The sequence below is a fragment of the Myotis yumanensis genome, unplaced genomic scaffold, assembly GCF_028538775.1.
Source record: "Myotis yumanensis isolate MYYU_CA2020_CCGP unplaced genomic scaffold, mMyoYum1.0.hap1 SCAF_7, whole genome shotgun sequence".
In the NCBI taxonomy this organism is placed as follows: Eukaryota; Metazoa; Chordata; class Mammalia; order Chiroptera; family Vespertilionidae; genus Myotis; species Myotis yumanensis.
The window spans coordinates 26,418,793-26,444,903 of NW_027223758.1; the positions used below are offsets into that span (position 1 = coordinate 26,418,793).

At 39.6% G+C, this 26,111-nt stretch overlaps 1 protein-coding gene across 5 annotated transcripts in view; it reads right to left on the bottom strand.

Annotated features, from left to right (window-relative positions):
- PLCB1 (phospholipase C beta 1) overlaps positions 1-26,111 on the bottom strand; it is a 638,281-nt gene that overhangs the window by 188,246 nt on the left and 423,924 nt on the right. For all 5 annotated transcript variants that reach the window (XM_070419924.1, XM_070419923.1, XM_070419927.1 and 2 more), the window contains exons 5-8: positions 11,243-11,322; positions 9,193-9,246; positions 7,232-7,307; positions 583-683 (exon numbers count right to left, since the gene is read on the bottom strand). In XM_070419924.1, coding sequence (XP_070276025.1) covers positions 583-683; positions 7,232-7,307; positions 9,193-9,246; positions 11,243-11,322 — 311 coding nt within the window. The remainder of the gene's footprint in view (positions 1-582; positions 684-7,231; positions 7,308-9,192; positions 9,247-11,242; positions 11,323-26,111) is intronic.

The following is a 26,111-nucleotide window of genomic DNA, read 5'->3' on the forward strand; positions in this document are numbered from 1 at the left end:
TGAAGGAATCCTTATTGTATTTATCAATTTTGGATTGATTTTCTGTCATCATGTAGATTTCAGCATATCAAAAGAGTAAACTGCTACTTCCCCACATTTGCCTTTGTGTTTTGGTTTCTTTCTCCTTATTTTTCATTTATTTAAAAACTTAATGCCTATATAATTTCCAACATATAATTTTCAGCTGGGAGGGTTCTTAGTAATCCACACTTGTCATTTCACTAATGCAGCTCAGGGAGGTAAGATGGCTAGTTCCCAGTTCAGAGTTCTTTCTTAAACATGAGTCTGCCTCAGCTAAGCTGCCTCTGTTCTAGCCATAAACTTCAAACCACACAGAGCCCCCTGAGGTTACTAAAACAGCTACACCCAGCAACAAATCATAGCAACTTCCACTCATTAAAAGCCCTGGTTGCACCTCAGGGGCAGGAATGCATGATTATCTCCAGTAACTACACAGAAGCACTGCTATTAGACATAGTGCACAAGAGGGTCTTCCTCTCCCTCTATTGCTCAAATTCCTGCACTAGCCAGCCCGAGGACCACGGAAGCCGGGAGATAGTGGGTTAAAATGGATGTTCTTACAATTCAGAAAAGATGTTATCAATTTCAGGTCGAGGGCAAAGATGGTTCAGGAAAACTCTGTACACTTCTGGAGTGAAATCTTCTTGAGGTATCGAATCATTCTGGGAAATAAAACAACACAGTCAGTGAATGGTCATTTTCTTTCCCTATCTTCATCCCTCCCTGCTTTCCTCAATTCCTTCCCTCCCAACCTTCATTCCCTCTTTTCTTCCATGCGTTCAGGGTAAATATTCAGAAGACATTCACAAGCCCAGCTGTGGGCTCCATTTGAACACTGGCTTTGAGATATCAAAAACTTTATTCTCTCTTGTGTTTTCATTATAATTTAAGTGTAAGAGTTTTCTTCTAAAGAGATGTTCAGGGAATTTCTTAAGTACATTTCTAAAGTGAAGTTAGACTTAGTAAAAAGAGGGTCTCTTTAGCATATTTTTAAAGTTTGCTTTTTGTTTTGGTTTTAATCTTTTTTATTGTGATAACATTTATGCAACATAAAAAATTTACCATTTTGACCATTTTTAAGTGATCAGTGACATAAAGAACATTCACATTTGTTAAAAAAATGTAAAGAACTGATTTTGTGTCTTTTTTCCCAAATAATGCTCTTTCCAGTTTAAATAATCCGATAAACTGTAAAATCTCAATATATAAAGGCGAATATGCAAATTGTTTGCTTGGGAGTCTGACTGGGAGAGCAGGAGTTTGATCACTCCCTATGACATGCACTGACTGCCAGGGGGTGGTGCAGAACATGGCGGGTGACCAGTGGTGGTGGTGGGGCACTGGGGTAGTGAGGGAAGGAGGAGGCAGGGAGGTGGGGAGGCGGGAAGGCCAGCCCTAGGGACCCTACCCTGCACAAATTTCGTGCACCAGGCCTCTAGTGTTTTCATTAGACAGGAACCGTTCTTTCTCACTGACTCCTCCTGGTCCTATTGTTTGGGAAGCAAGTCACTGACATAAAAAATCACTTTTATGACTTATTTTTCTGTGTAGTCGGGCTGCCATGGAAACCGGAAACATGTATTCAAGCCTTTGTTAACAGGAAGGACATTCTTTATGCCGTTTTCCTATTTCAGGTAAGTGTTTATATGGGTGTTTTTATTTTCAAGCCCTTAAACCAAAGAAAACACCCTTCCTTTTACCATATTCATAGGTTTTGAAATGTACTTTTATAAAAGTTTCTAAAAATTATTGTCTAAAATCGTACACTCCTTGCTAACAGGTAAGAAAACTTAGCTCACCACTTAGCTCACTCCCATATTTGTGGACTAAACAAATAAAAGAATATATTTTTTTACTAAACCCATTTATAGAGTGCAAAAAATTATTTTTAAAAACAGAATTTTGAGACAAACAAACATTATACATAGCAAGATGCATTACACCATTAAGCTTAAATACCTGGACACCAGTTTTGAAATCTTGAGCACAAGTGGCCAAATCCAAGAACAATGGGAAGTATCCATGGATTGTTTTATTGGTGTTTTGCCACTCATAAAATGGGGACAAGTATAACCTGTAAACTGGCTTCCAAAGTCCTGTTCTATTCACAAGATGGAAGAAACCCTTTGCCTAGAAGTTGTACATTTTCCATTGCCCCCTTTCTGTGACTTAAGCACCCACATCTCCTTAAGTAGCTGTGTAAATAGCTGGAAATGACCTTCTCTATTCTACTTTCTGGCTGAGAGACACAGGGAAGGTAAATATTTAAATATCAATAGTAGTAAAGAAATACTGAATAGCTCTGTGAACCCCAAGCGTGTTCTCCCATTCTCTCTACTATTTAGTTACTATTTGGAGTTCACCCCTTGCCCCACCCCAACCTTACCCAGCACACACATATATGGATTTTATCTAAGAACATCAATAATTGTTTTCTTTCCCTTCCTGACCCCTTTTCTCCCTCCCTTCTTGTCTTAGCTAAAATCTCTTCCTCTGGGAGCCTTTCCTTTCTCCGAGACAGGGTTTTGCCTTCCATTCTGTGATACCATCACACCTTGCTTGTCTCATATTTCAACACTCATTTAACAGGATTCTGCTCCCAGCTGTACAGTTCTATTACTTTCCAGCCTGCAGATCTGCACAAGCTAGGACCTGCATTTTGCTTGTTAACTGCTCTATCTCCAGTGTGTAACATACTGCAGGTGCACACTAAATACTTACTAAATGAATGAATGTAATTTATGAGAAAGGTAGAAGTTGATAGCAAGGACTTATGTGCTGTATGTTTCCCTTTGAATAGCAGTTTTAGCTAAAGTCATTTATATAAGATTCCAGACACATAACTCCATAGAACAATATGCTTTAGTAAAACTCTAACCACTGTTTATTTACCAGCTGTGAATTAGAACTTCCTATAAAGGGAAACAGATTAATTAAGATAATATGAATAAACACAATTTATTGTCATCACCAGTTGGATGTTAGAACATAGAAAAAAAAAAAACATTTCAATACAGCTGATTTTCCTTGTCTCATTTTTCTCTTGTCCAACTTGAGCAAGCCTTTGGAGTCAGTGGGTGAGAGAAAAAATTTTTTTTGTTAAAATGTGCATCATTGGGTCCTAGCTGGTTTGGCTCAGTGGATAGAGCGTCGGCCTGCAGACTAAAGGATCCTGGGTTCCATTCCAGTCAATGGCACATACCTGGGTTGAGGGATCAATCCCCAATAGGCGGCATGCAGGAGGCAGCCAATCAATGATTCTCTCTCATCATTGATGTCTCTCTCTCTCTCTCTCTCTCTATCTTCTTTTCCTCTCTTAAATCAATAAAAATATATTTTAAATGTGTATTATTGAAAGCTAAAGTGAAAGAGTATAGGGGAGTAATTTTGTAAGAAATAGGTATTTAACATTCAGAAAATGTTATTTGAAAATATGTTAATTTATTGAAGTAGACTCTAATAACTCAAGAGTTCCCATACAGATTTCATCTCAACAAAACAATGGATTATTTCTCAATAAATTCAGTATTTTAACCTATTCACAATATGTTTTTTCTAAAGCTATAAATCAAAAGTTGAGTTAGCCATAATGTACATGAAATACTCACAAGTAAGCTACTCATAATCAATCTCCAAATGTTTTTGTTAATTTTTCATTTGTTAATTTCAGAGAGAAAGGAGAGAGAGAGAGAGAGAGAGAGAGACATGGACTTGATGTTCCATTTACCTTGGTTTATCGATATAACACTGTAATCAACTGAGCTACCCAGCCAAGGCTTCAATGAGGCTTTACATTTTTTGTATCAGTTATTTTAAGAATCACAGCTACAAAAATGATTATATTTCTGATTTATCTTTAGGATGTAAGACACAGGAAAAAGGCAAATCTAACAGTTATCCTGTAAAAATAATTTTTATTCATAATATTCTTTAGTAAAATTTAAGGTGTTCTTTTAATCCAGAAAACACTATCTCCCTCAGTATTGCATATACTATATGTTCCTAAATATAGTAAACTTTGTTATTTAAAATAAACACATGGGTTTACTCCTTATTTTCATCATTAAATGGAAATACATGTGCCAACGCTATGCCAAGACCAAAATATAACGATAATAAACTTCATTATTCAAAAGAAACACATAGATTTATTCCTTATCTTCTTCATTAAAATGCAAACACATAAGCCAATGCCGTATCGAGACTACTATACCATTCCAAATGACCCTGAGCTGTTCTCAAGTTAATAAGACTTAAATCAAAGGTAATTTGATTCAAGTAAACTATTTTCAGTGCTCAGAAAGTTTGTGGGTAAAGTGGTAATTTTCTGAATATGCAAAGGTCTTCAAAGGTTTCACTGGAAAATGTGTTTGGATTATTAATAGAACTACAGTAATTGCTTTGTCTCTCTTTTTTGCTGTAGTACTACTTTTTAACAATTAAGGTAATTTGGACAAGCGACTGTAATCTCTGAAGGAGTACCCTTTAAAGGAATGTGTTATTCCAATGGATCACGTTGGCTGGGACACAAGTTCAAGTGCATTAATTATCCCTAACAATGTGCACAAAGACAATGTTTAAAAAATCTCAACAGGATATCCACTGTGTTTCTGGTAATGTGCCTATTTACAGAACACAATTAAATCTAGTTGGAATGACCACCGGCTATGGAACGAGGCTCCAGACATGCAGGATTATCTACCATTTACATAACTTTTCTTCTGTGTAGTATTTAAAACACTTCTTGTTAGTATATCCCGAATCTTTTTGCTAATTAGTAGATATTTTCTAGAGACACTGTTCTGTAGATATGAAATTACAATGAGGATTTCTAACATAGTCAGTTTGCAGAAGCTTTTATTTCCAAGCTCTGAAACTGTCTCTGCTTTTTAAATCTTTTAAAGCATTCAATTTCTACAACTCTTCAAGTAAAGTGTACTTTACTAAGAATAATGATCTTTCAAAACTTTATGATGGAGGTTGATCATATTTTTAAAAAATCTCCAATTTGTTTTCAGAAAACTGTCATAACATTTAATTTACTAAAGATAAATATGTTTTTCAATTTAAACATGACTCCTGTTATTTGAATCTCATTTTCCTTTTCAAATGTCTCCAGTTGACTTTGGTCTGAAAGCGTGAACCTATAATAGACATAGTGGATTGTAAAAACTCAATTTATATTTATTGACTGAATTTTCAGAATCCAATTGTTTAGAAAATTGCAATTTACAGAGAATTGATTGATGGGTTTGACTTTCTATGCAGTTTCATTTTTTACTCCTTTTCCTTAGCTAGATATTAATAATAATAATAACTTAAATTTTTGATCATTATATGTCACAAATGTTATCCAGTAAAGGTAAAATCTGGAGCAGTTACAGAGGAAAAACACTTGATGCCCATCTTTCTAAATTAATCTCTCCCACTTTCTTTTTTTGTGCTTAAATGCAGTTCTCATTTGGGCCTAGTCTTTCCGGCCTCAGGGCCTTGCACACATTGTTTAATTTTTCTGGCATGAGCTTCTCTCATTCTCACTGGCAGCCCTCCACTCCTTTTGTTCCTAGAATTCCCCACAAATTACACATGTCAGTCGAGGTGTTTGACCAGCATCCCCAGACTCTGATCCTGGAACCCTGGGACTTCATTGTGTTCACTACCATATTCTCGGGGCTTCCGGGCACCCAGAAAGAATTCAAGAAATATTTATTTAATTATCGACCTTAGTTATTTCTTTCTTACTCCAAAGCATCTACTGGGAGAGCACTAATAAGCAAGTTTGATCATTTCATTTTGCTTATTAAAGTGAAGGTTAAAATGTTTGGGAGCTTCCCCACTGCTCTGCCCTCGTGTTGGAGCATCTGCATCTGTTTCCACCTGTAGCAGGAAGCTGGTGGTGGAAGGGCACTCTTGTTTTTCCTTGTTTTCTTCTACCTACCAAAGTCATTGTTAAACTTAATTTTTTTTCTGAAAAGTATTCCCAACAAGAACTGACCGGTGAATCTAATAATGGCACTCATACTTTTTTCACCTTTAACCATACGCTTAAGAATAGCTCCTCAACTTCGTTCTCTGCAACTTGAGCATTGCCAGTGGGTTTTAGAGGCTCAAAGGTTCTCCCTATAGCATAAGGAGTGTCCTTGGGAAAGTGCTTACTTGTTGCCTAGATACCAGGATAAAAATACTTTGCCACAGAAAGGAGAGTTCTGCATAGAGCAGAGAAAAAGGCGTTCTGCAATAGACCCATTTCTCTCAGAAACAATGGTAAAAAAATCATTTTAGAGCCAGGCATGTAGAAATGTATTGAAATGAAGGCAAATTCATTGAGTTTCAGTGATTAACACATATTGAGTGCCTTGAATATGTTTGGCATGAAAAAGAGCATACTACAACCTTGTCTTCCCATGTACCTTTCCACCATCTGAGCAAAGTAGCAGTCTCCAAACTGCTGATCTGCTTCCCTGTCAGCAAAAACTTTGAGCACAGCCCTGCAGAGCATGTATATATATTTCTTTATAAACATGTACTGCTATATTAATTGCTTAGTAACTTATAACTCTTAGAACTAGAAATTTTAAGAGTGAGTTAAGATGACATTCATATTTCAAATATCTTCCTAATCATAATCTATAATGATTAGCTAATATCTCAAGGGACACCAAATATCAAGAAGTTTAAATTCTTGATAATGTTAATATTTTTGGCCAATACATTTTATATCAGTTTTTAATTTTTATTGATAAAGAACAAAGGTCTTTCTAGATTAAAATGTTGGAATAAGGAGAGTGAAAGAAAATATAATTACAGTGACCTCACATATTGTAAATATTAACAAATAAGTCCTATGGTTTTTTTTTGTTTGTTAATTCTCACTGGAAAATAATTTTTCCATTGATTTTTAGAGAGAATGGAGGGAAGGAGAGGTGGAGTGAGGGAGAGAGAGAGAAAAACATTGATGTGGATTGGCTGCCTCCTTCACCTTCCCTGACCAGGCTGGAAATCGAATCTAATCTGCAACCCAGGTATGAGCCATTGACTGGAAATCAAATCCGTGACCCGTTGGTGGGTGGGCCAGCTCTCTAACCACTGAGCTACCCAGCCAAAGCTCCTATGGTTTGATGTTTGGGTAGCATTTGGGGCAACCTACACTTTTTTATGATTGCTCAAAGCTATTTAGTAGAGCTAATTTTAGATAGGCAAACATGCTCACCCTTGATGATGGAAGACTACAAGCCTCTAAAGCAGTTTCAACTCGTTTCCGGTCTGCTGAAAACAAGCGGTATATGCTGCAAGTGAAAGCACAACAAGTGAGAGGTGTTTGAAAGGCAGATGGATCCCAGCACTTGTAGGTGATGCCAAACGAAAACATTCCACTGAATCAACCTCTTTGGCATTCAGTTTTAAAGCATTAAAAACTTCCCATCATACCATGCATATGCACATGTGTTCTGAAAGATTGATGCATGTGCTTTTTATAATCAAAGTGCCTAATATAAAATCAATATTTTGAGACAATGGTGATCACTCAATTAAAAGGCATTGCACTAAATACTCTCTAATATTAAGCACTAAAATAAATATCTTTGCTAATTTTGTCCCCTTGCTGCTACCCATTGCTCTAAAGGTGTACATTGTTAATATCTATAATAATAAAAGTGTAATATGCTAATTAGACCGGATGTCCTTCCAGATGACCTTCTGGACAAAGCTGCGGCAGCAGGCAGAGGCAGAGGCCCCCGGCTGCCGTGGTGGCAGTGGGGGCTGAGCCCTTTGCACAAATTTCTTGCATCAGTCCTCTAGTCTATATATATAAAAGCCTAAGCGACCCGCCAACTGGCTGGTAGCTATGACGTGCAATGACCACCAGGGGGCAGACACTCTGACCAGTAGTTATGACGCACACTGACCACCAGGGGGCAGGGGCTCAACGCAGGAGCTGCCAAGCTGTGATGATTTGGCAGCTGTGGTTCTTGGGTGACATACCCGGAACCAGAGAGGAGGGAGCCCGATTCCAGGGTGCGTCACCCAAGAACCACCCTGTCGCAATCCGGGACACCTCAGGGGATGGCGGAGAGCTGGTTTCTGCCGGATTCCCGCAGGGCAGGCTGAGGGACCCCAGTGCATGAATCCATGCACTGGGCCTCTAGTTATTAAAAATAATTAATGATTTAACTTTTACATTAACAGAAGCCCATTAGTACCTAGTAAGCCAATGGTTAAAGACGTTTAGCTAAATATGGTCTAAAGATGTGCTTTTTTTTTGTCAGTAATTTGGCTTTTAAAATATAACTTAAGTACTGCTATATTTAATACTATATTTAATACTGGTGGGGGTCCCTTGGCCTGGCCTGTAGGGATTGGGCCAAAACTGGCTCTCTGACATCCCTAGAGGGGTCCTGGATTGTGAGAGGGCAGTTCTTGGGTGATGCACCCTGGAATCGGGCTCCCTCCTCTCTGGCTCCTGTGTTGAATGTCTGCCCCCTGGTGGTCAGTGCATGTCATAGCTACCAATAGGAGCGCCTGCCCCCTGGTGGTCATTGTGAGTCATAGCTACTGGTCAGAGAGTTGAATGGTTGCTTAGGCTTTTATATATATATAGATAATAATTTGGATTTAACGATGCTATTGCAACATTAGAAAATCTAGTACTTGGGGCCCACTAGTCCCACAGGAATATGATGGGGTTGAGTTGTCATTGTCCTGTTTAGATGGGGGATTTCACTCTTCAATTTTTCTTCCTGATGCTGCACTGCTTCATCTTTTCTTTTCCCACCTGGCTTCTGTTGACCTTTGAGTTTGAAACCCCTGCTTTCAGGTTAGTGTCATTGTGGTATAAAAAAACACCATGGTCACCCAATTACCATCCTAGAATAGTTCTTAATTCTTAATCTCAGATAATCTTTTGGAATATCATCAAGATTCCCCCTGCCCCCTCCACCCTTTCTTGCTTTGGTGTTTCTTGAAAATGAGGCCACAGAAAGGGGAAGAAGCCATGGGACCCTCTGTGGAAAACAGCTGCACTGATGTGAACAGGCATGTGAGGGAGGATGGAGTGACCATGCATTCCCATGCTCCCACTTGGGCCAGAGGAGAAACAAAACAGAGTCATGGCATGGACTCAAATCTTTGGGAAAAACAAAACGAAGAATGAGAAATGCTCACGCAACTTACTTTTTGAGAGGAATGCGCCCTTCTGGAGTGACTTGCAGCTTAAGTTTAGTATAGCTGTTGGGGAAGCAGAAAAACAAGTGTTTAATTTTTAAAAAGCAAATACTTTACATTGGAAAAGGGCTCATGCATATGCACAGTTCAATGAAATTTCACAAGCTGTCCACGTCTCTGCAGTTGGTACCCAGATCAAGAAATAGAATATTATCACACTGTAGCATCCCAGCAGCCCCTCTCACACCCCCTTCCAGAATCTATTCCCCAAAAGGGAACCATAATCCTGACTTTAACCAACATAGACAATTTTTTCCTGTTTTTGTACTGTATGTAAATGGAATCACATTATTTTATGTCTGGCTTCTTTCACTCAATGCTGTTTTTAAGATCCATCCATGCTTTTGCTTATAGTTGGAAAGCATTCATTCTCATTTCTGTATAGTATTTCATTGTGTGAATGTAGCACCTGTATTTATCTCTTCACCTGCTTCTGGACATGTGGCTACAGAGATGAAGCAACAGAATTTGGGACCACTACTTTAAGAAACTGCACATGGTATGATCCAGCAGTCTCATATCTAGTAGTACATGCAACAGAAATGCTCATAACATGTTCATCAAAACACATGGTCTATAATGTCCATAGCAGCTATTCGTAGGGAGACATCTATCCGGAACAGACATTTGCAATAGATAATAAATGATTAGCTAAATAGATGTTTTTACCAGCTATAACATGCTGTGTTTCAGATAAAACATTTATCTCTGTGTCATGGCCCACTAACATTGCTTGGCACAAAAGATGTTCAAAAATGTCTATTAGATAAATGTCCATTAGATGGTAAAAAGAAAAGGTAAAAAGAAAGGGGTAGAGGAGGGGGTGTATGAAGGGTCAAGCTCAAGGTGACAACTAAGGAGATGAGATGATGAGATGAGATGATGAGATGATGAGAAAGCATTTAAGTCAGCGGTTCTCAACCTGTGGGCCGCGACCCCTTTGGGGGTCGAATGACCCTTTCACAGGGGTCACCTAAGACCATTGGAAAACACATATATAATTACATATTGTTTTTGTGATTAATCACTATGCTTTAATTATGTTCAATTTGTAACAATGAAATTGGGGGTCACCACAACATGAGGAACTGTATTAAAGGGTCATGGCATTAGGAAGGTTGAGAACCACTGATTTAAGTGAAGACCTGGAGTGACTCAAACTAAAAGAAATTCATAGAAAAGTCGGAGAGAAATGTGGTCTGAAGCTTAGGTCTGAAATGATGGGTATGCCTTACAGAAGAAGAGGGGAGTGAGAAAGTTGTTAAATAAAATAGAGGGCCACATGGAAATATTTCCACTTGTGGTTTTGATGTTCAAGGCTCCCAATCTCCTGAACATCCACAGCTTATGAAGTGAACACACCAATTCATTGCTGCTTGTCTGGCAGAAATCGTTGTTTTCCCGTCAAATAATATTGTAACACAAGAATGACTGGATAATCCCGATTTGCTTTTCTTTCCTTCTCCTTTTAATTCCACTCTTTCCCTTCTCTTTCTCTTTTCTTACTAACACTTGCTGTGATTGTCTGCAAGGGCAGGGATCAGGGCATCAGCCTATTGATTTAAGTTGTGAGAGAAGTTATTGTAGCATCTATCAGAGCTAATAATCTGGAGAAATGAGTACCATCTGTTGTTCATTCTCTTCCTCAGATTAATAATTGCTATGACACAGGCAGATGCAGAAGCAGATGACGATCTGAAATTAATAATATTTGGTTCTGAGCACAGATGCCAGGATTTGGAAGTGTCTCCTTATTGTGTGTCAAAGGCACTGACATTCAGGGGCGCTCAGGGATGTGCAGTTCAAAGAAAAGGGCGATCTTTCTTGGAAGTCTTCCAATTGCAAACGGAGGAGGAATCAGTTCTCTAACAAATCCCAAAGGGAAATTTATGTTTATCAATGTGAGGAGCCAGTGCAGCATAACAAAGGACTCGCAAAGGAGAAAGGAAACTGACTCAGAAGAAACAACACCCTTGGCAACAGAATTAGAGTTACTTACGCTTTTTCCAGAAATGCGTCCCTGGACATGTTTTGGGCCAGCAGGTTTGTTGCCAAATTGAAAACCTCATTTGTCCATTCCTGGAAAATGTAAATCACACTTGCATTAGCTTAAATACTGTACAGTCATTAGACACATGTTTAACTAGGCTACCAGGAAGACAAATTCATTCAATTTGTATGCCTAAGGGGCTTTTTTCTTTTTCTTTTTTTAAAATTCAAAACCTAAGGAAATGTTCTTTACACGTAAACAAAATTTTTACTGCTTTTAAAAACTCTACTGATAGGAATCTGGTATGTTGCCATTTATAATAATACTTTTTCCTAGTTTTCTTTCATTATCAACAGATACAGAGTTATAGAAAAGTTTAAAATATAGACAAATATATTTTCAACACACCTATAAATGTAGTCTTCCCACTTTACAATTCAAGCCAAAGCAGCTTCCCAGGAATATTTAAATGCTAATTACGGTTCTAGAAGTTCTTTAAACCAGTTTCAGTTGCAATGTCATACAGTATCCAGTACTCTTCTGCCCCCAACTCTGTCAGTTCTTCACTTCGTCCTAATCTTAATCCCTACCTCACATCATTCACTGGTGATCATTCATTGGTTTTCATGAAAATGAAAAAGAGCAAACTTGCAAATAAAGTTGAAGTTCTATTCTGGATGACAATTTTGAATACACAATTAACATTCTAGTCCAGAAAAGAAATGTCTCTAAGAGGTGACATAAGATCTAAGTAGCCTAATTACCCAATGTTATTGTTGGCGTGGCTTTCTCTTCAATGAAATCATGTTTTTTAGTTCAATGGTTTTTGTACCTAAGTTTGTTATTTCTACTGTTGTTTCTTGGTCTTTTGTTTTTTGTCTCCTGACTTAAGACACTAATAATATGCCATCCTATATAATAAAAGGCTAATATGTAAATCAACCGAACAGAAGAATGGAGCCTTTCCCACCTCCTTAGCAATTGGACATCCCCTGAGGGCTCCTGGACTGTTAGAGGATGCAGGCTGGGCTGAGGGACCCTCCCCCACCACTGCATGAATGTCATGCACCGGGCCTCTAGTCATGTAATAAAGTAACATTTGAGGGTGACTTCAGGAATGGGGGCAGAGAGTGATGGAATAGGAGCAGGGCATTGTAAGCAGAGACAATTGGGGGGTGGGGAGAACAGAGGCAAGCAAACAGGGCAGTATTTAGAGGGAATGGGGAATAGTCTAATATAAATTTGAAAAGAAAGGGGGAGTTGCAACAACAAAAAAGTAAAATTGAGGCCAGAGTACAAACAACATTTAATGTCTACTCAGGTATCTGAAGATAATTTAGCAAAAGAATGTAATATCACCAAAGGCTTTGTGTGTGTGTGTGTGTGTGTGTGTGTGTGTGTGTGTGTGTGTGTTTTAGGGTGTTAAGTGAGGGGACTATGGCCTAGACCAGCCGTGGGCAAACTATGGCCCGCGGGCCGAATCCGGCCCGTTTGAAATGAATAAAACTAAAAAAAAAAAAAAGACCATACCCTTTTATGTAATGATGTTTACTTTGAATTTATATTAGTTCACACAAACGCTCCATCCATGCTTTTGTTCCGGCCCTCCGGTCCAGTTTAAGAACCCATTGTGGCCCTCAAGTCAAAAAGTTTGCCCACCCCTGGCCTAGACTATGTGTTGGGGAGACTATCTGGCAGCCTTGTCAAAGATGGATTTGAGGCTGAGAAACCAAATAGGGGAAACTCATTTAGGAAGTTTAATAGTCCAGGTGAGAAGCACAGCCACTTTGAACTCCATACTGTAGGTGGAGGACTTGGGAAAAACAGAATAGAACAACTGTGAGTGAAGCCAAATAACTGACCACCAAGCTTGATGTATTCACAGAAAACAATAGAAATAACTTTTTAAAAGCTTTAAAATATAGCTTCTTCAAAGCAAATCTGAAACTAAGAGTAATAATGACTGGCACTGATTTTTAAAATATGGTTCTGGTTTAATATTTTCTGGGCTAAGGATCAAATTTTAGGTATTGCTAGCTCCCTGGCAACTTTATACATTAGTGAAAATATTTATAATTGATGGCAATGGACTACTTTGTATACTTACTGGGGCCAATCCCACACCAGAAATACGTACAGTGAGGGCATTATAAAGAGTGGGGGAAATTTAACTGTTTCTGATCTTCTGGTTGAAAACTAAGGGTGGATGCCGAAGCCGGTTTGGCTCAGTGGATAGAGCGTCGGCCTGCGGACTGGGGGGTCCCGGGTTCGATTCCGGTCAAGGGCATGTACCTGGGTTGCGGGCACATCCCCAGTGGGGGATGTGCAGGAGGCAGCCGATCGATGTTTCTCTCTCATCGATGTTTCTAACTCTCTATCTCTCCTCCCTTCCTCTCTGTAAAAAATCAATAAAATATATTTAAAAAAAAAAAAAAAGAAAACTAAGGGTGGGACAAAAGAAGGTTTACACTTGTGAGTACACTAAACACAGAGTTTATTCTTGTATTATTATTTATTTATTATTGTATTTTCCATCGGAATAACTGTAAACCCACTTTTGCTTCACCCCATAATGTGAACAACATTTAACTTTCTAGTAGCCACATTTAAAAAAGAAAAAAAAAAGCAAAACAAAAAACCCCAACAAAACCAGGGAGACTAATTTTAATAATACATTTTATTTAACCCAATATTTTAAAAAATATTATTAATCATGTGATCAACATAAAATTACTGATATACTTTACATTTTTTAATGTGCTCAGTCTTTGAAATGAGGTATGCATTTTGCACTTATTGCTCACCTCAATTGCATTGGCAATCTTTCAAGTGCTCAATAGCCACACAGGTGGCTGGTGGCTGTGGCTGCCACATTGGCCAGTGCAGGTCTCCTGGATCCTTTGCTCTTTTTATGGATCCTTTATGAAGCCAGCTGTAGGAGAGCTTCATCATCACCTTCACTGCACAGCCACAGTTAGCTCATTACGACAGTAAAGCATAATTTGTTTCATCGCATTCTCAGAAGGTGACCATCTAAATTTCCAAGTGTGGAATCCCTACAATCCAGTGGCCTCCTGCAATCTTTTGAGATACACAAGATATCTCATCTAGGCTGAGTCAAAGATTGGGGGGTGAGGGGCGGGGTGGGGAAGCAATGACCAAGAGAACTTTAGAAATAATCCAACTCTTGGCTTGGTGATGGTCACTGGGCTAAACGGTATGTGTCCTACTTTGGATTCCCGAGTAGCAGACCCTGAGACAAGGATTTATGAGGAATTGGTTTATTACAAAGTGTTCCCTGCAACATTATGGGAACATGAGCAGAGCTGGGATGGGAAGAAGGCAGAATGGTGAGATACCAAGCAAATTCAGGCAGATGGTAAGTTTGGCCTAATTCTTTCCTGGGTAGACCACACCTCAAAGGTGAGTTTTCTGATCAGGGGCTAGGGACCTGGAGTATGGTGAAGCCTGTGCCTGTTATTCTTGGTTAAGGCTGCTGGAGGGGATGGAAATCCCCAGGTACTCCCCGATTTCCTTGAAAGCAGGCAAAAACGGGGTTCCAGCATCCAGAGGGAACTGCCAACAGAGACACGGGTGCTAGTTGTTGGGAGTGAAAGTCTACCGAGGTGTAACGTGTGAGAATGGCAAAGGAATCAGAGGGGATATGCACAGAGCACTGCTTATTTCTAGACTTTTGAGTGCCAGCAGTAGCCAAAACCTTGGGAAAATTGGATTACATGCATACGTTCCAGGGCAGCGCTTTCCAAACTTCCATGTGCAAACAAATCACTGGGGTCTTGTTGAAATATAAATGCTGATTCAGGACATCTGGGGAGGGTATAGAGCCATGGTCTGCAAACTGCGGCTCAAGAGCCACATGCGGCTTTTTGGCCCGTTGAGTGTGGCACTTCCGAAGCCTTAGAAGTACCCTAATTAGGTTAATAACAATGTACCTACCTATACAGTTTAAGTTTAAAAAATTTGGCTCTCAAAAGAAATTTCAATCGTTGTACTGTTGATATTTGGCTCTGTTGGCTAATGAGTTTGCCGCCCACTGGTATAGAGGATCTGTATTTCCTACAAGCTTCCAAGTGAGGTCTATGCTATAGCATATCACGGAGAAGCAAAATTCTAGAGTCGACTTGCAGCACTGACCGACTGACTGTTAGAAATGTAGGACTTTAGGCTCCACACCAGACCTTCTGACTCAGATTTGCTTTTTTTTCTTTTTCATAAAATCCTTATATTTTTATGCGTATTAAAGTTTGAGCATACTGCTGGGCCAGGGACAACATTTTGAATAACAATGTGTCCCAGGACCTGGTCTAGGAAGCATTGCTCTAAGCTTTGTCTACTCATTTTGCAGGCAAATAAAGAAATGACTTTGGTTATTAGTTTTAGAATAACCCAAAGCCCTCAGGGCTGCATTAAGCACAACGTGGCTAAGGAGATGCAGCCAGAGCAGCTTAAAGGAGCCTCTGTTCATCTTGAAATGATGACATGCTTTCCTGCAGTGTAGACAGATTTGACCCTGGCAGGACCCCCATCAGTCCAGTGCTGGGCCCTGGTTAGTTTGGCAGCTTCTTATTTAATCAGGAGGACTTGTTTTCTACCTGCAGAGACTTAGTTTTGATGATTTGACACCAAACTTGGTTCAGCCCCTGCTATTTAAACCCTTGAAGTGCCTTAAGTGATATTTTCTGCCTTATGGTCCATCTCTTCTCATAAAACGGATAGCAGAGACCCAAACTAGAGAAAACTAAGAATGAACTTGCATGGAGTTTCACCTGGAGTTGAAATGGGCATGTTTGTATATTACATGTGAGATTATTTCTGAAATTCCTGCGCCCCTCAACCCCCCCGCCCCCGTGCTGGTGCCATCAATGAGCTGTCAGTCTCTTCACCTTAAGAGAGATCAGGTTTTCCTACTATGTCACAAAGTTAATGAACATTTATTTCTAAAGCTATTTAAATTCCGTCATACTTGGCACGGGAAATATGTGTTTGCTTAATACTACTAACAATTATTTCACAATTCTCTATTACCCTCCTAGGTATTGTTGGAGAATTTGCTCTGCACTGAGCTAAGTTCTTTGCATCCAAGATCATAATTAATTCTTACAACAATTCTCTAGGAGGTAGGTACTGTTCTTAGCCTCATTTTACCGATGAGGATTCAGTTTCATAGCACTTCTAAAACATATGTCCTCAGAGCTAATAAAAGTCATGGTTTGGGATTAGATCACTTGTTTCATGGGCTCCAAAATTTATGCTCTTAGATACTGTGCTCTCAGTCATTTTGTCCTGGAGAATTTTAGGGTTGCTGATACATATAATTCAATAAGATAAAAAGATAAGTAAATCCACTTAATTGTTTTCTAAACGCTAAAACACTGATTTAGCATTTACTATGGGCTAGGCACTGCTCTAAGCATTTTTAAAATAATGAACTCATTTAATCCTCACAAGCACCCTCTGAGATATAGTCTATTATTACCACCCCGTTTTACAAATGGTAGAGGAGAAATGTCAGGGGAGATGATAAGATGGACAGAGGGGGTCTTGTAAAGAGAGATTTAAATGCAGGTTTTGTAAAGACGGATTCAATTATAACACATTTCACATTTCCCCCAGATCCAAATACTTATCATGCAGCAGTTCAACACTATTCCTAGTTCTGAGAACAGACCTTTCTCCATTGGCAATTCACACCTCTTAACTTTGTCCTAACTTATGACTGTAAATGGTACACAAACGAAGACAGGGTCTTCTGGAAGAAATACCATTCTTGCAGACCTTTTCCGTTTCCCATTGTGCTGGTTCATGTTATCTTTAATATTTTAATATGATGACTTTATCCTTCCCTTTTTTCAGTGTTACATACATCTGGTATGCATAAAAATACAGAGAGTAGTGTAACAAACAGACCTAAGTTTAACAAATGTCAATGTTTTGCCATATTTGTTTTCATACTTTAAAAAAATATATGTACAAGAGATACTGTGGTGCAGATTAATTCTATGCTGTGGTTCTCTCTGACTCCATTCTTCTCCCTCTCCCCAGAAGCAAGCTCTATTTTGAAAGGTAGATATCAATATCATCTATTTTCATATAGAATTATGAGGAGAAGGGTATATAGATCAGGGTTCAGCAAACTAAGGGCTAAGGGCTAAATCCAGTCTGCTGCCTGTTTTCATGAATAAAGTTTTATTGGGACACCAACATGCTCATTCATGTATGTGCTGTCTATGGCTGCTTTCATGCTACAATGGCAGAGTTGAGTAGCAGCAACAGAGACTCCAGAAATGCCAAATATTTACTATCTGGACTTTTACAGAAAAAAGTTTGCCACTCATTGGTATGGGAACCTGTATGTTTAAAATACTACATAAATTATACCATATTGTATGTACTAGTATCCTTTGGCTAATGGATACTTGCAACCAACATGATGTCTTTAAACTGCATCCTTGCTTCTGCAGTTGGATCTATTTAATTAATTTTAATTACTACACTATCCCACTGTAGGGATGTATAATTTATTACTCTATATTTTTATTGATTAACATTTTTTGTCTTTTCCTTCAGAAATGTTTCTTTGCACAAACATACTTCCTGTAGCCTTGGCCACATCTAAGAGATTCTCTAGGATGAATATCCTGATGAATTCTTAGAATTCATGCAACTTTCTAGTATCAGATGCTGCTACTTGCTCACCAAAGTAGACAGGGCACTGTGCTTTCTTACTATTGGCAGTGAGCTTTTATTTTCCCATGCTCTCCAAAACTTGCTATTATCTGATTTCCAGAAAATTTTTGCGAGGTCTCAATTGGCATCTCTAGTTTACCAGCGTGGTTGAGCATCATTTTATATATGTTGGGGCTGTTCCACTTTTGTAAATTTTCTGTTCACATTCTTTAAAAAATATGTGTATTTTTATTGATTTCAGAAAGGAAGGGAGGGGGGAGAGAGAGAGAGATAGAGAGAGACATCAATGATGTGAATCATTGATCGGCTGCCTCCTGCATGCCCCCTACTGGGGATGGAGCCCACAACCCGGGCATGTGCCCTGACCAGGAATGGAACTATGACCTCCTGATTCATAAGTCGACGCTCAACCCCTGAGCCACACTAACTGGACTTTGTTTACATTCTTGACTCTTTTTTATTTTAGGGTATTGTGCTCATTGTCTTTAAAAGGGGAGGGTTTTTGTTTGTTTGTTTGAAGTTTGAGCTCAAACACAGGTCAGTGGTCAGTATCAGTCCTACTGATAGGAAAGTGCCACACCAAGGCTGTGCGTTGTAAAAGGCACCCATGGCATCGTGGCATCAAGGAGCCGGGGCCATGGCATGACTGACAGCAAGCATGTGGAGTTACAGAGAAAAGACAGAGTGTGACCTCTGCTCTCAAAAACATGCGTTCATTCAGAGGAGTCTTTGAGGAAACAAAACGCTCTAAAAGGAATACTGAATCTCTCTCTGTCTCCCCCTCTCTCTCTATACATGTGTAAATAGTTATAATTATACCATATCCTATCTAATAAAAGAGTAATATGCAAATTGACCATCACTCTAACACACAAGATGGCCGCCCCCATGTGGTCAAAGATGGCCACCCCCATGTGAACACAAGATGGTCTGCAGGGGAGGGCAGTTATGGGCAATCAGGCCTGCAGGGGAGGGCAGTTGGGGGCGACCAGGCTGACTGGGGAGGGAAGTTAGGGGCAATCTGGGGGGTAGGGGAGGGCAGTTAGTGGTGACCAGACCTGCAGGGGAGGGCAGTTGGTGGGGGAACCAGACCTGCAGGGGAGGGCAGTTGGGGGGCACCAGGCCTGCAGGGGAGGGCAGCTGGCAACCAGGCCTGCAGGGGAGATCCATTAGGGGTGACCAGGCCAGTAGAGGAGGGCAGTTGGGGGTGACTAGGTTGGCAGGGGATGGCAGTTAGGGGCAACTGGGCTGGCAAGGGAGGGAAGTTAGGGGTGACCAGGCCGGCAAGGGAGGGCAGTTAGGGGTGACCAGGCCAGCAGGGGAGTGCAGTTAGGGGCAATCGGGCCAGCAGGGGAGCAGTTAGGAGTCAATCAGGCTGGCAGGGGCGTGGTTAGGTGGTGATCAGGCTGGCAGGCAGGAGCTGTTAGGGGCAATCAGGCAGGCAGGCAGGTGAGTGGTTGGGAGCCAGCAGTCCTGGATTGTGAGAGGGATCCCAGATTGGAGAGGGTGCAGGCTGGGCTGAGGGACATCCCTCCCACCCCCCACCCCCCCACCCCCATGAATGAATTTTGTGCACCGGGCCTCTAGTAATTATATAAATAATGATGAGTCAATTGTTACCCAAATGAAGTAAAAAGAGTGGCAAATGATCATCTAAGAGCAGGTTATTTCCAAAGTGCCTTATTAGGAAACCTCAATTTATTGTGCTTAATTAATTTTTAACAGATTCCTGGAATAAATCAGAATTTAAAACATGTTATTTTAATATCTGAGACATATGTTGCTCCTAGCAATGAATCATTTTCTAATTTATTTCTTATTTATCTGTAAACCTCTATTGCTGTCTCCGGTAATGGTGTTGCTTCCATGACGTCTACTCATAAGTGGGTAGCCATTTGGGAATGGAGTAGGAAGAACACTGCGGCTCATCCCGAGTTGCAGTGCCCGGCTGAGCACATTCCTCTCACCTACTGCCAAGCATCAGAATTCATCTTGCCCAGCATTCATCTTCATCGCACAGTAAAGCATTTTTTCATGGTGAAAGAGAAAGATGTTCTGCTTTGGCTAAGTTTTCATGATGAGAGGTTATCAGCTACATCATTGTGAGTCTCAGGTGTATTTTGAGCATCAGCTGAGGAGACACCCTTCTCTCCCTCCAGCTAGTTTGCTGAGTAGCTGCTCATTTGTACATCTGAGAAACTGTAAATTCAGTGCCCACATATGAAACCCCAAAGGTTCATTTCTGTGGCTTTCATGTCAATCTGCTATATTCTTGAAATGGTTCTTTCCAAAAGCCTCGTGTCTCTTTTGTGAAAACACTTGCTATGATGTCTTCTGAGACTAGCAGTGTCAATGCTAATTATTACTTTGGCGGAATCTGCCACAGTGCTGTGTACTATAGAAAATAAGTGTATGTACGCAGGCTCTGCAATTATAATTATTACCATTGTTTGTTTGTTTTAAATGAATTCTATTTGAAGAGATCAGATGAAAAAAAGATTTTAAAAGAAAAAAACCCCAGTTCATTTCTTTAGTAAGATATATCTCAAGTGGCAAAAAAGGAGCAATCACAATTTCTTGGGAGTTAAATGGTGCTGCTTATTCATTAAATAAAATGTGCCTGAAAAATTAAAACTGTATTCCTTGAAAATTAATTAGTAAACTACATATAGGTACTTCTTCACTAACTTATAACCTAACATATGGAATTTTGCTAAAATATATTTTTTTCTCATTTGGAAATCCTTTTGTTTTAAATTACATTTAAGAATGCCTCCTATGATAACTTTAGACCTTTTTGCAATCTAGATTCTTCCCATTCAAATGAAGGGGCCCTTTGGCTCTTGGTAAGTGAATATCGATACTGTTAGTCCCTTCCTCTACTATGACAACTATTCCTTGCTTTGGCTCTGATTACCTCGATTTGGCAATGCTTGCTGCCTATGGAGGCTACAGAAGAGGGACTCTTAAAAACAATTTGTGCCCGGCCAGCATGGCTCATTGGTTGAGCATTGACCTATGAACCAGAGGTCATGGTTTCACATGCTAGGGTTGTGGGCTCCATCTCCAGTGTGGGGCTTGTAGGAGGCAGCCGATCAATCTCTCATCATTGATGCTTCTATCTCCCTCCCTCTCATTTCCTCTCTGAAATCAATAAAAAAATATTTTTAAAAAGCCACAATTCATGCTTGTCTTCTACTTTAAAATTAAAATACTGGTATCAGTTAATTTAATGCTTCTGACTGACCCTTCTATTCTTGATACTTTTTTCTAGTTTGTTTAAAAATATACTTTATTGGATGTCAGAATCCCACTCTGCCACTCCCTAGATGTGGGACTCACTGCTAAGTACTAGCTAATATCCATTTCTCCTCTCCTAACAGAAACCTGACATTATTCAGTCTAGTGATATATCTAAGTGAAAAATACATTTTCAACTTCCCAAGTAGCTGGGGTGGCAACATGACACCTGGTAAATTATATGTTAGCAGGAGTCTGCTGCAAGGCTCTGGGAAAATGTGGTTTCCTGATGCGGGTGCTCATTTCTTGTTGTTGTTGGGAACACAGATGGAATGAGGGGAGCTGCAGAGGCATCTTGATCTGAGAGCAAAAGGCCATGCCAATCACAGGGTCTGAACCTGTTATCCTTGAGCCACTAACTCAATGCCACCCACTCACCTTCAGGCTTCCTGCTGCATGAAGAAATAAATGCAAACAAATAGAAAATCCTCCATTTCTTGACTAGTCTAAGCCACTATTTGGTTTAATTTTCTCTTATGGAAGGCCAAATGTAACCCCTGCCTGGTAGAATCATCTTGGACAAGCTTTTCCTTTTTTTAAATAACCTGTCCAAAATTCATTTGTTTTATAAATTAAAGCTAATAACAGTATTTACTTCATAGAGCTGTTGTGAGAATTAAGGGAGGTAATTCATGTTAAATACTTTGACCAGTGGCAGCCACTATAAATTCTTGGTAAATGGTAGCCATCTAAAAATATATTATTTATCAAAGAAGTACATACATAGTTTTTAAAACATTGTCCCAAGGAATTATAACAAGAGTCCATGATTGCTTATGGCAGCTTAAACCTAGTTCTGCTTCTTAAAACATTTTTTAAAAATATATTTTTATTGATTTCTGAGAGGAAGGGAGAGGGAGAGAGACATAAAAATATCAATGATGAGAGAGAATCACTTGATCGGCTGCCTCCCGCACACTTCCTACTAGGGATGGAGCCTGCAATCCAGGCATGTGCCCTGACCTGGAATTGAACCATGACCTCCTGGTTCATAGGTCAGCGCTCAACCACTGAACTTCATTGGTGGGGCTAGTTTGCTTCTTGACAACTATGTTCAGCATTTCTATTCTTACATTTCTGGGAGTACTTCTATATTTCTCAAGAATATATTTGTACTGTTTTCTTCGTTTAACTATTGCTACCCAGCTCTGACTGATGAGGCTTTAAAACTTTTATCCCATCTCCTATCACCCTCCGTCCTTCCCCCTGATGGAACTGTATCACTCTCATTCTTTTCCTGGTCACTTCTACAACCTCAGGCAACACACTTAGACCATTTCTTCATCCACCAATAAAAGATAGTCTCCCTTGGCTTCTCTGTTTGTGAGAGGAGGCCATTTACCCACCGATCCTTTTACCTCCAACTCTTGTTACCTTAAATTTACTTCTTAAACTTTCAAAGTTGAAATGTTTTTATCTTGTCCAGTATCCACAGTTGACTTCAAATATTTGCATGAAATTGACTTTATAATTTTAAAACTGAGACAATAAAAATGCACTTGATTACAAAAGTGCAAATACAATTTCCTGCAGGGCTATGATGATCGTACTTGCTACAGTTTCAACACCATAAACCACATGGCTTTCAAAAGGGAACTATCCTAATCCCAAATAATATCAATCTTTTTTGGCTGCTCCCCTAGTTGTTGAAAATCCTGCATGCTCTAGTATGGCTTATATTTAGATAATGCATTTCCTATATATTTATCCCTCCTTCTTCTTTGGTTTTCTTTTTTTTTGGGGGTGGGGGGTGGCGGAGAAACAAGACCTTTTCTCATTTATCTAATCTCCTCTAGCTTCCTATTCACAATGCCTGAACCAATTGCACTTCTATACTTGCTATTTCAACTTTAAGACCTCGCTTTAGCTTTCACATATTTTCTTCTATTATGTCCTTCATATTTTCCTCTCATGTTTTATCCTTTTCATTGGCTACTGAACTCTATAGAGTGACTATGCATGTATCTCTTATCTTTTCTCTCTTATTGCCACTGTTTGCCCATTACTTTTTGGTTGTTTGCTGCCTTCGTTGTTGTTGTATGGTTCCACATTCTGGGAGACTGACTTCATACTCTCTTACAACAGTTCTGAAGAATTTGTATTTTCATTTTATTATCTTATTTTTTATTTCTGAGAAAACTTAATTATTGTTGTTACTTTTTTTTCATAGCATCCTGTCCTTATCTCCTAGATATAATATATTTGAAAATCTCTCTGAAGATACTTCTTTAAAAAAAAATGATTTGCTCCTTGAATTATCTCTTTATCTTATATTACCGTTTCACTGTTTGCTTATCTTGGCCTCCTTATCATTCAGTGCTGTAGTCTTTCTCAATAGCCTGTGGATATTGTGTTTTTAGTTGACATTTTAGACTGGGACAGTGAAGGGCTGACAGGGATCTCTGAGTCTATAAGTGGAATTTATTGGCTTGCTGACTTCTGTTTAGGGTAAGCATGTGGGTGCCAGCTGCTACGGTGTGATATTTTGCTAGAATGGGAAGAGCTTTACTCTGGGTCCTTAACTCCAGTGCTTGCTACCATAATTCTTTTCAAATCATTTGCTCAGTTCCGCAAATGGCAAACCCTCACCCTTTTGACATGAGAAGTTTGGTTATCAATTGCTCTACATGCAGAGCAGGGAGAGGGAGTAGAGTGTCTGACAGTTTTGTGCTTATCCCTTTAACTGACATAGACTTAACCTTTAGTACTTACTCCACAATCTGCTGGAGCCTCTGTCAGTTGCTTCTGAGCAGGCCAGTGATTTCCTTGGCTATAGCCCTATATATGGGTTGGACTGTGGTTTTCTTCACTTCATCAGGCATTCCCCTTGCTCCATTTCTTCTTCTGAAAACTTATTGAAATATGTCATCTCCTAGTGACCTGTCTTATTCTCTGCATCGTTGGGTATTTATGTTTTCTTTACCATCATTTTCATAGTGTCTCAAGAGAGATAAGAAGTCATACCTGTGTGCATTCTGCTATGTTGGTCAAATACTATTTTTAATTTTATATCCAAACCAAATTTCTGATTTCCCCTCCCTAACTAGCTCTCCATATAAAAAAATGCAATTCCAAAAAGCCCTGAGATCATCCTTAGCAGCCTCTTTCTATCATGGCATATATCTCACCTATAGCATTTTTTTTTGGCTTAAATTCAAAATATCTCCAGAATCAACCATTTCTCACTACCTCTACCCCAAGCATTTTCATCTGTGTATTTCTGTTTCTGCACCTCCTTTTATGGCTTTTAAAGTTGCAGCCAGGGTAATCCTACTACAATATCACACCAAATCAATCCCTTGCTCAAAATGATGCAATAGTTATGCATGTCAGTGGGAGGAAAGCCAAATTTTTATAGTGGTCATCTATCACTATTTGGGTGAGTCATCACTCCTCCTCCAACCTCTCTGACTCATGGCTCCCTTCCAGCCATACTGGACATGAGCTGGACGGCCTGGGATTTCATTATGCTGCTCAAAATGATGTGTAACTTACACAGAAATAAGTGTTTATTTATGTAATTTTCCATTTGGTACTTTGAAATGTGGTTGACTTCAGTTAACTGAAACTATGGAAAACAAAACCGTGGATAAGGGGGACTACTGTATACTATTTAGCAAAGAGAATAAACAAACTACACCAAAATGCAAAATACAGAAGAATTATATATAGTTGAGTAATAGATGTCAGACCAAAAAGAAAACATATTGTAGGATTCCTATTTACAGAAAACTTACAAGCAGGTAAAACTAACCGATAATTGTGGAGGCCAAGATAGGCATGTGATAGTAGGATAGACTCCTGGTGTGTTGGTGATGCTCTGTTTTTGACATGGGTGCTGTGTAAGCCCATATCAACTTGATGGATCTGTGCACTTTTCTGTGTATATTATATTTCAATCAAAAGTGTTAAAACATCCAGCTGAGTTCCTGCTAGTAGCATGGCGAACCTAGACAAATGAAGTTGTTTCTTTTTCTTTTCCAATGTATAAATGCTTAAGAGAATTTAGTGCGCGTAGAATTAAGGATTGGAAGCAATGGCATCTGTCAATCCTTTGGCAGAGAAGTGAACACAAAATTTCCCCTGCAGGCCTCTGCCATTAGGCATCTCAATCTTAGCCTACTGGATCCTCGCTGTTTCAATCGGCTGCATTTTAACACACCTGAGCAGCATCTGGGTTGAAATTTGCCAAACTGGGCAAGTGGTTCCGCAATGTTTCCACCCAGGGAGCTTGTTAGAGTGTTGAAGTATTTAGGACTGAATAGCAGAGCCGGAATGGCAAGTCCTGTCTCTAAAAGTGACAGGCCAGCTCAGCAATATAACGCATTGAACAAGGATCGAGGACAGGGCCTGAGGGGCTGGTTGAGGGGATGAATTTCCAGGGACCCAGCCATGGACCTCAATGCAGGGGAAGACATGCTGAAAATAATTTTAGTTTTCCAAAACTAAACAAGGAAGACTTCACTTCTGCTGCCTTTGAGACTGGTATTCCGTTTCGCTCACTATGAGACAAAGTTCATTCCTTGCTGAGATACTCCAGATGAAGTAGTTTCCCATCCGTTACTCAGGCTCCCTCAGACCTGAAGGTAAACTCTGGCATATGACAATCCTGTGAAGCCCTGCCCTGGCTCAGAGCAATCTGTTTTCCACCCCACACCATGCTGTTTAGGCTGCATGACTGCAGGGAGCAATGTACACAAGTAGGAGTCTCTTTCTATGTAGTCCCCAACCTCAAAGAAAAACGGAACAACTGGAAACAGAGGTTAGAATTGGCAGGAAAAAAAATAATTAATTTATCTTCAGACTCCTTGACAAATGGATACATTTGAATTGATCTGTTAAATCTGTTAACTTGCTCAAAATGGCATTT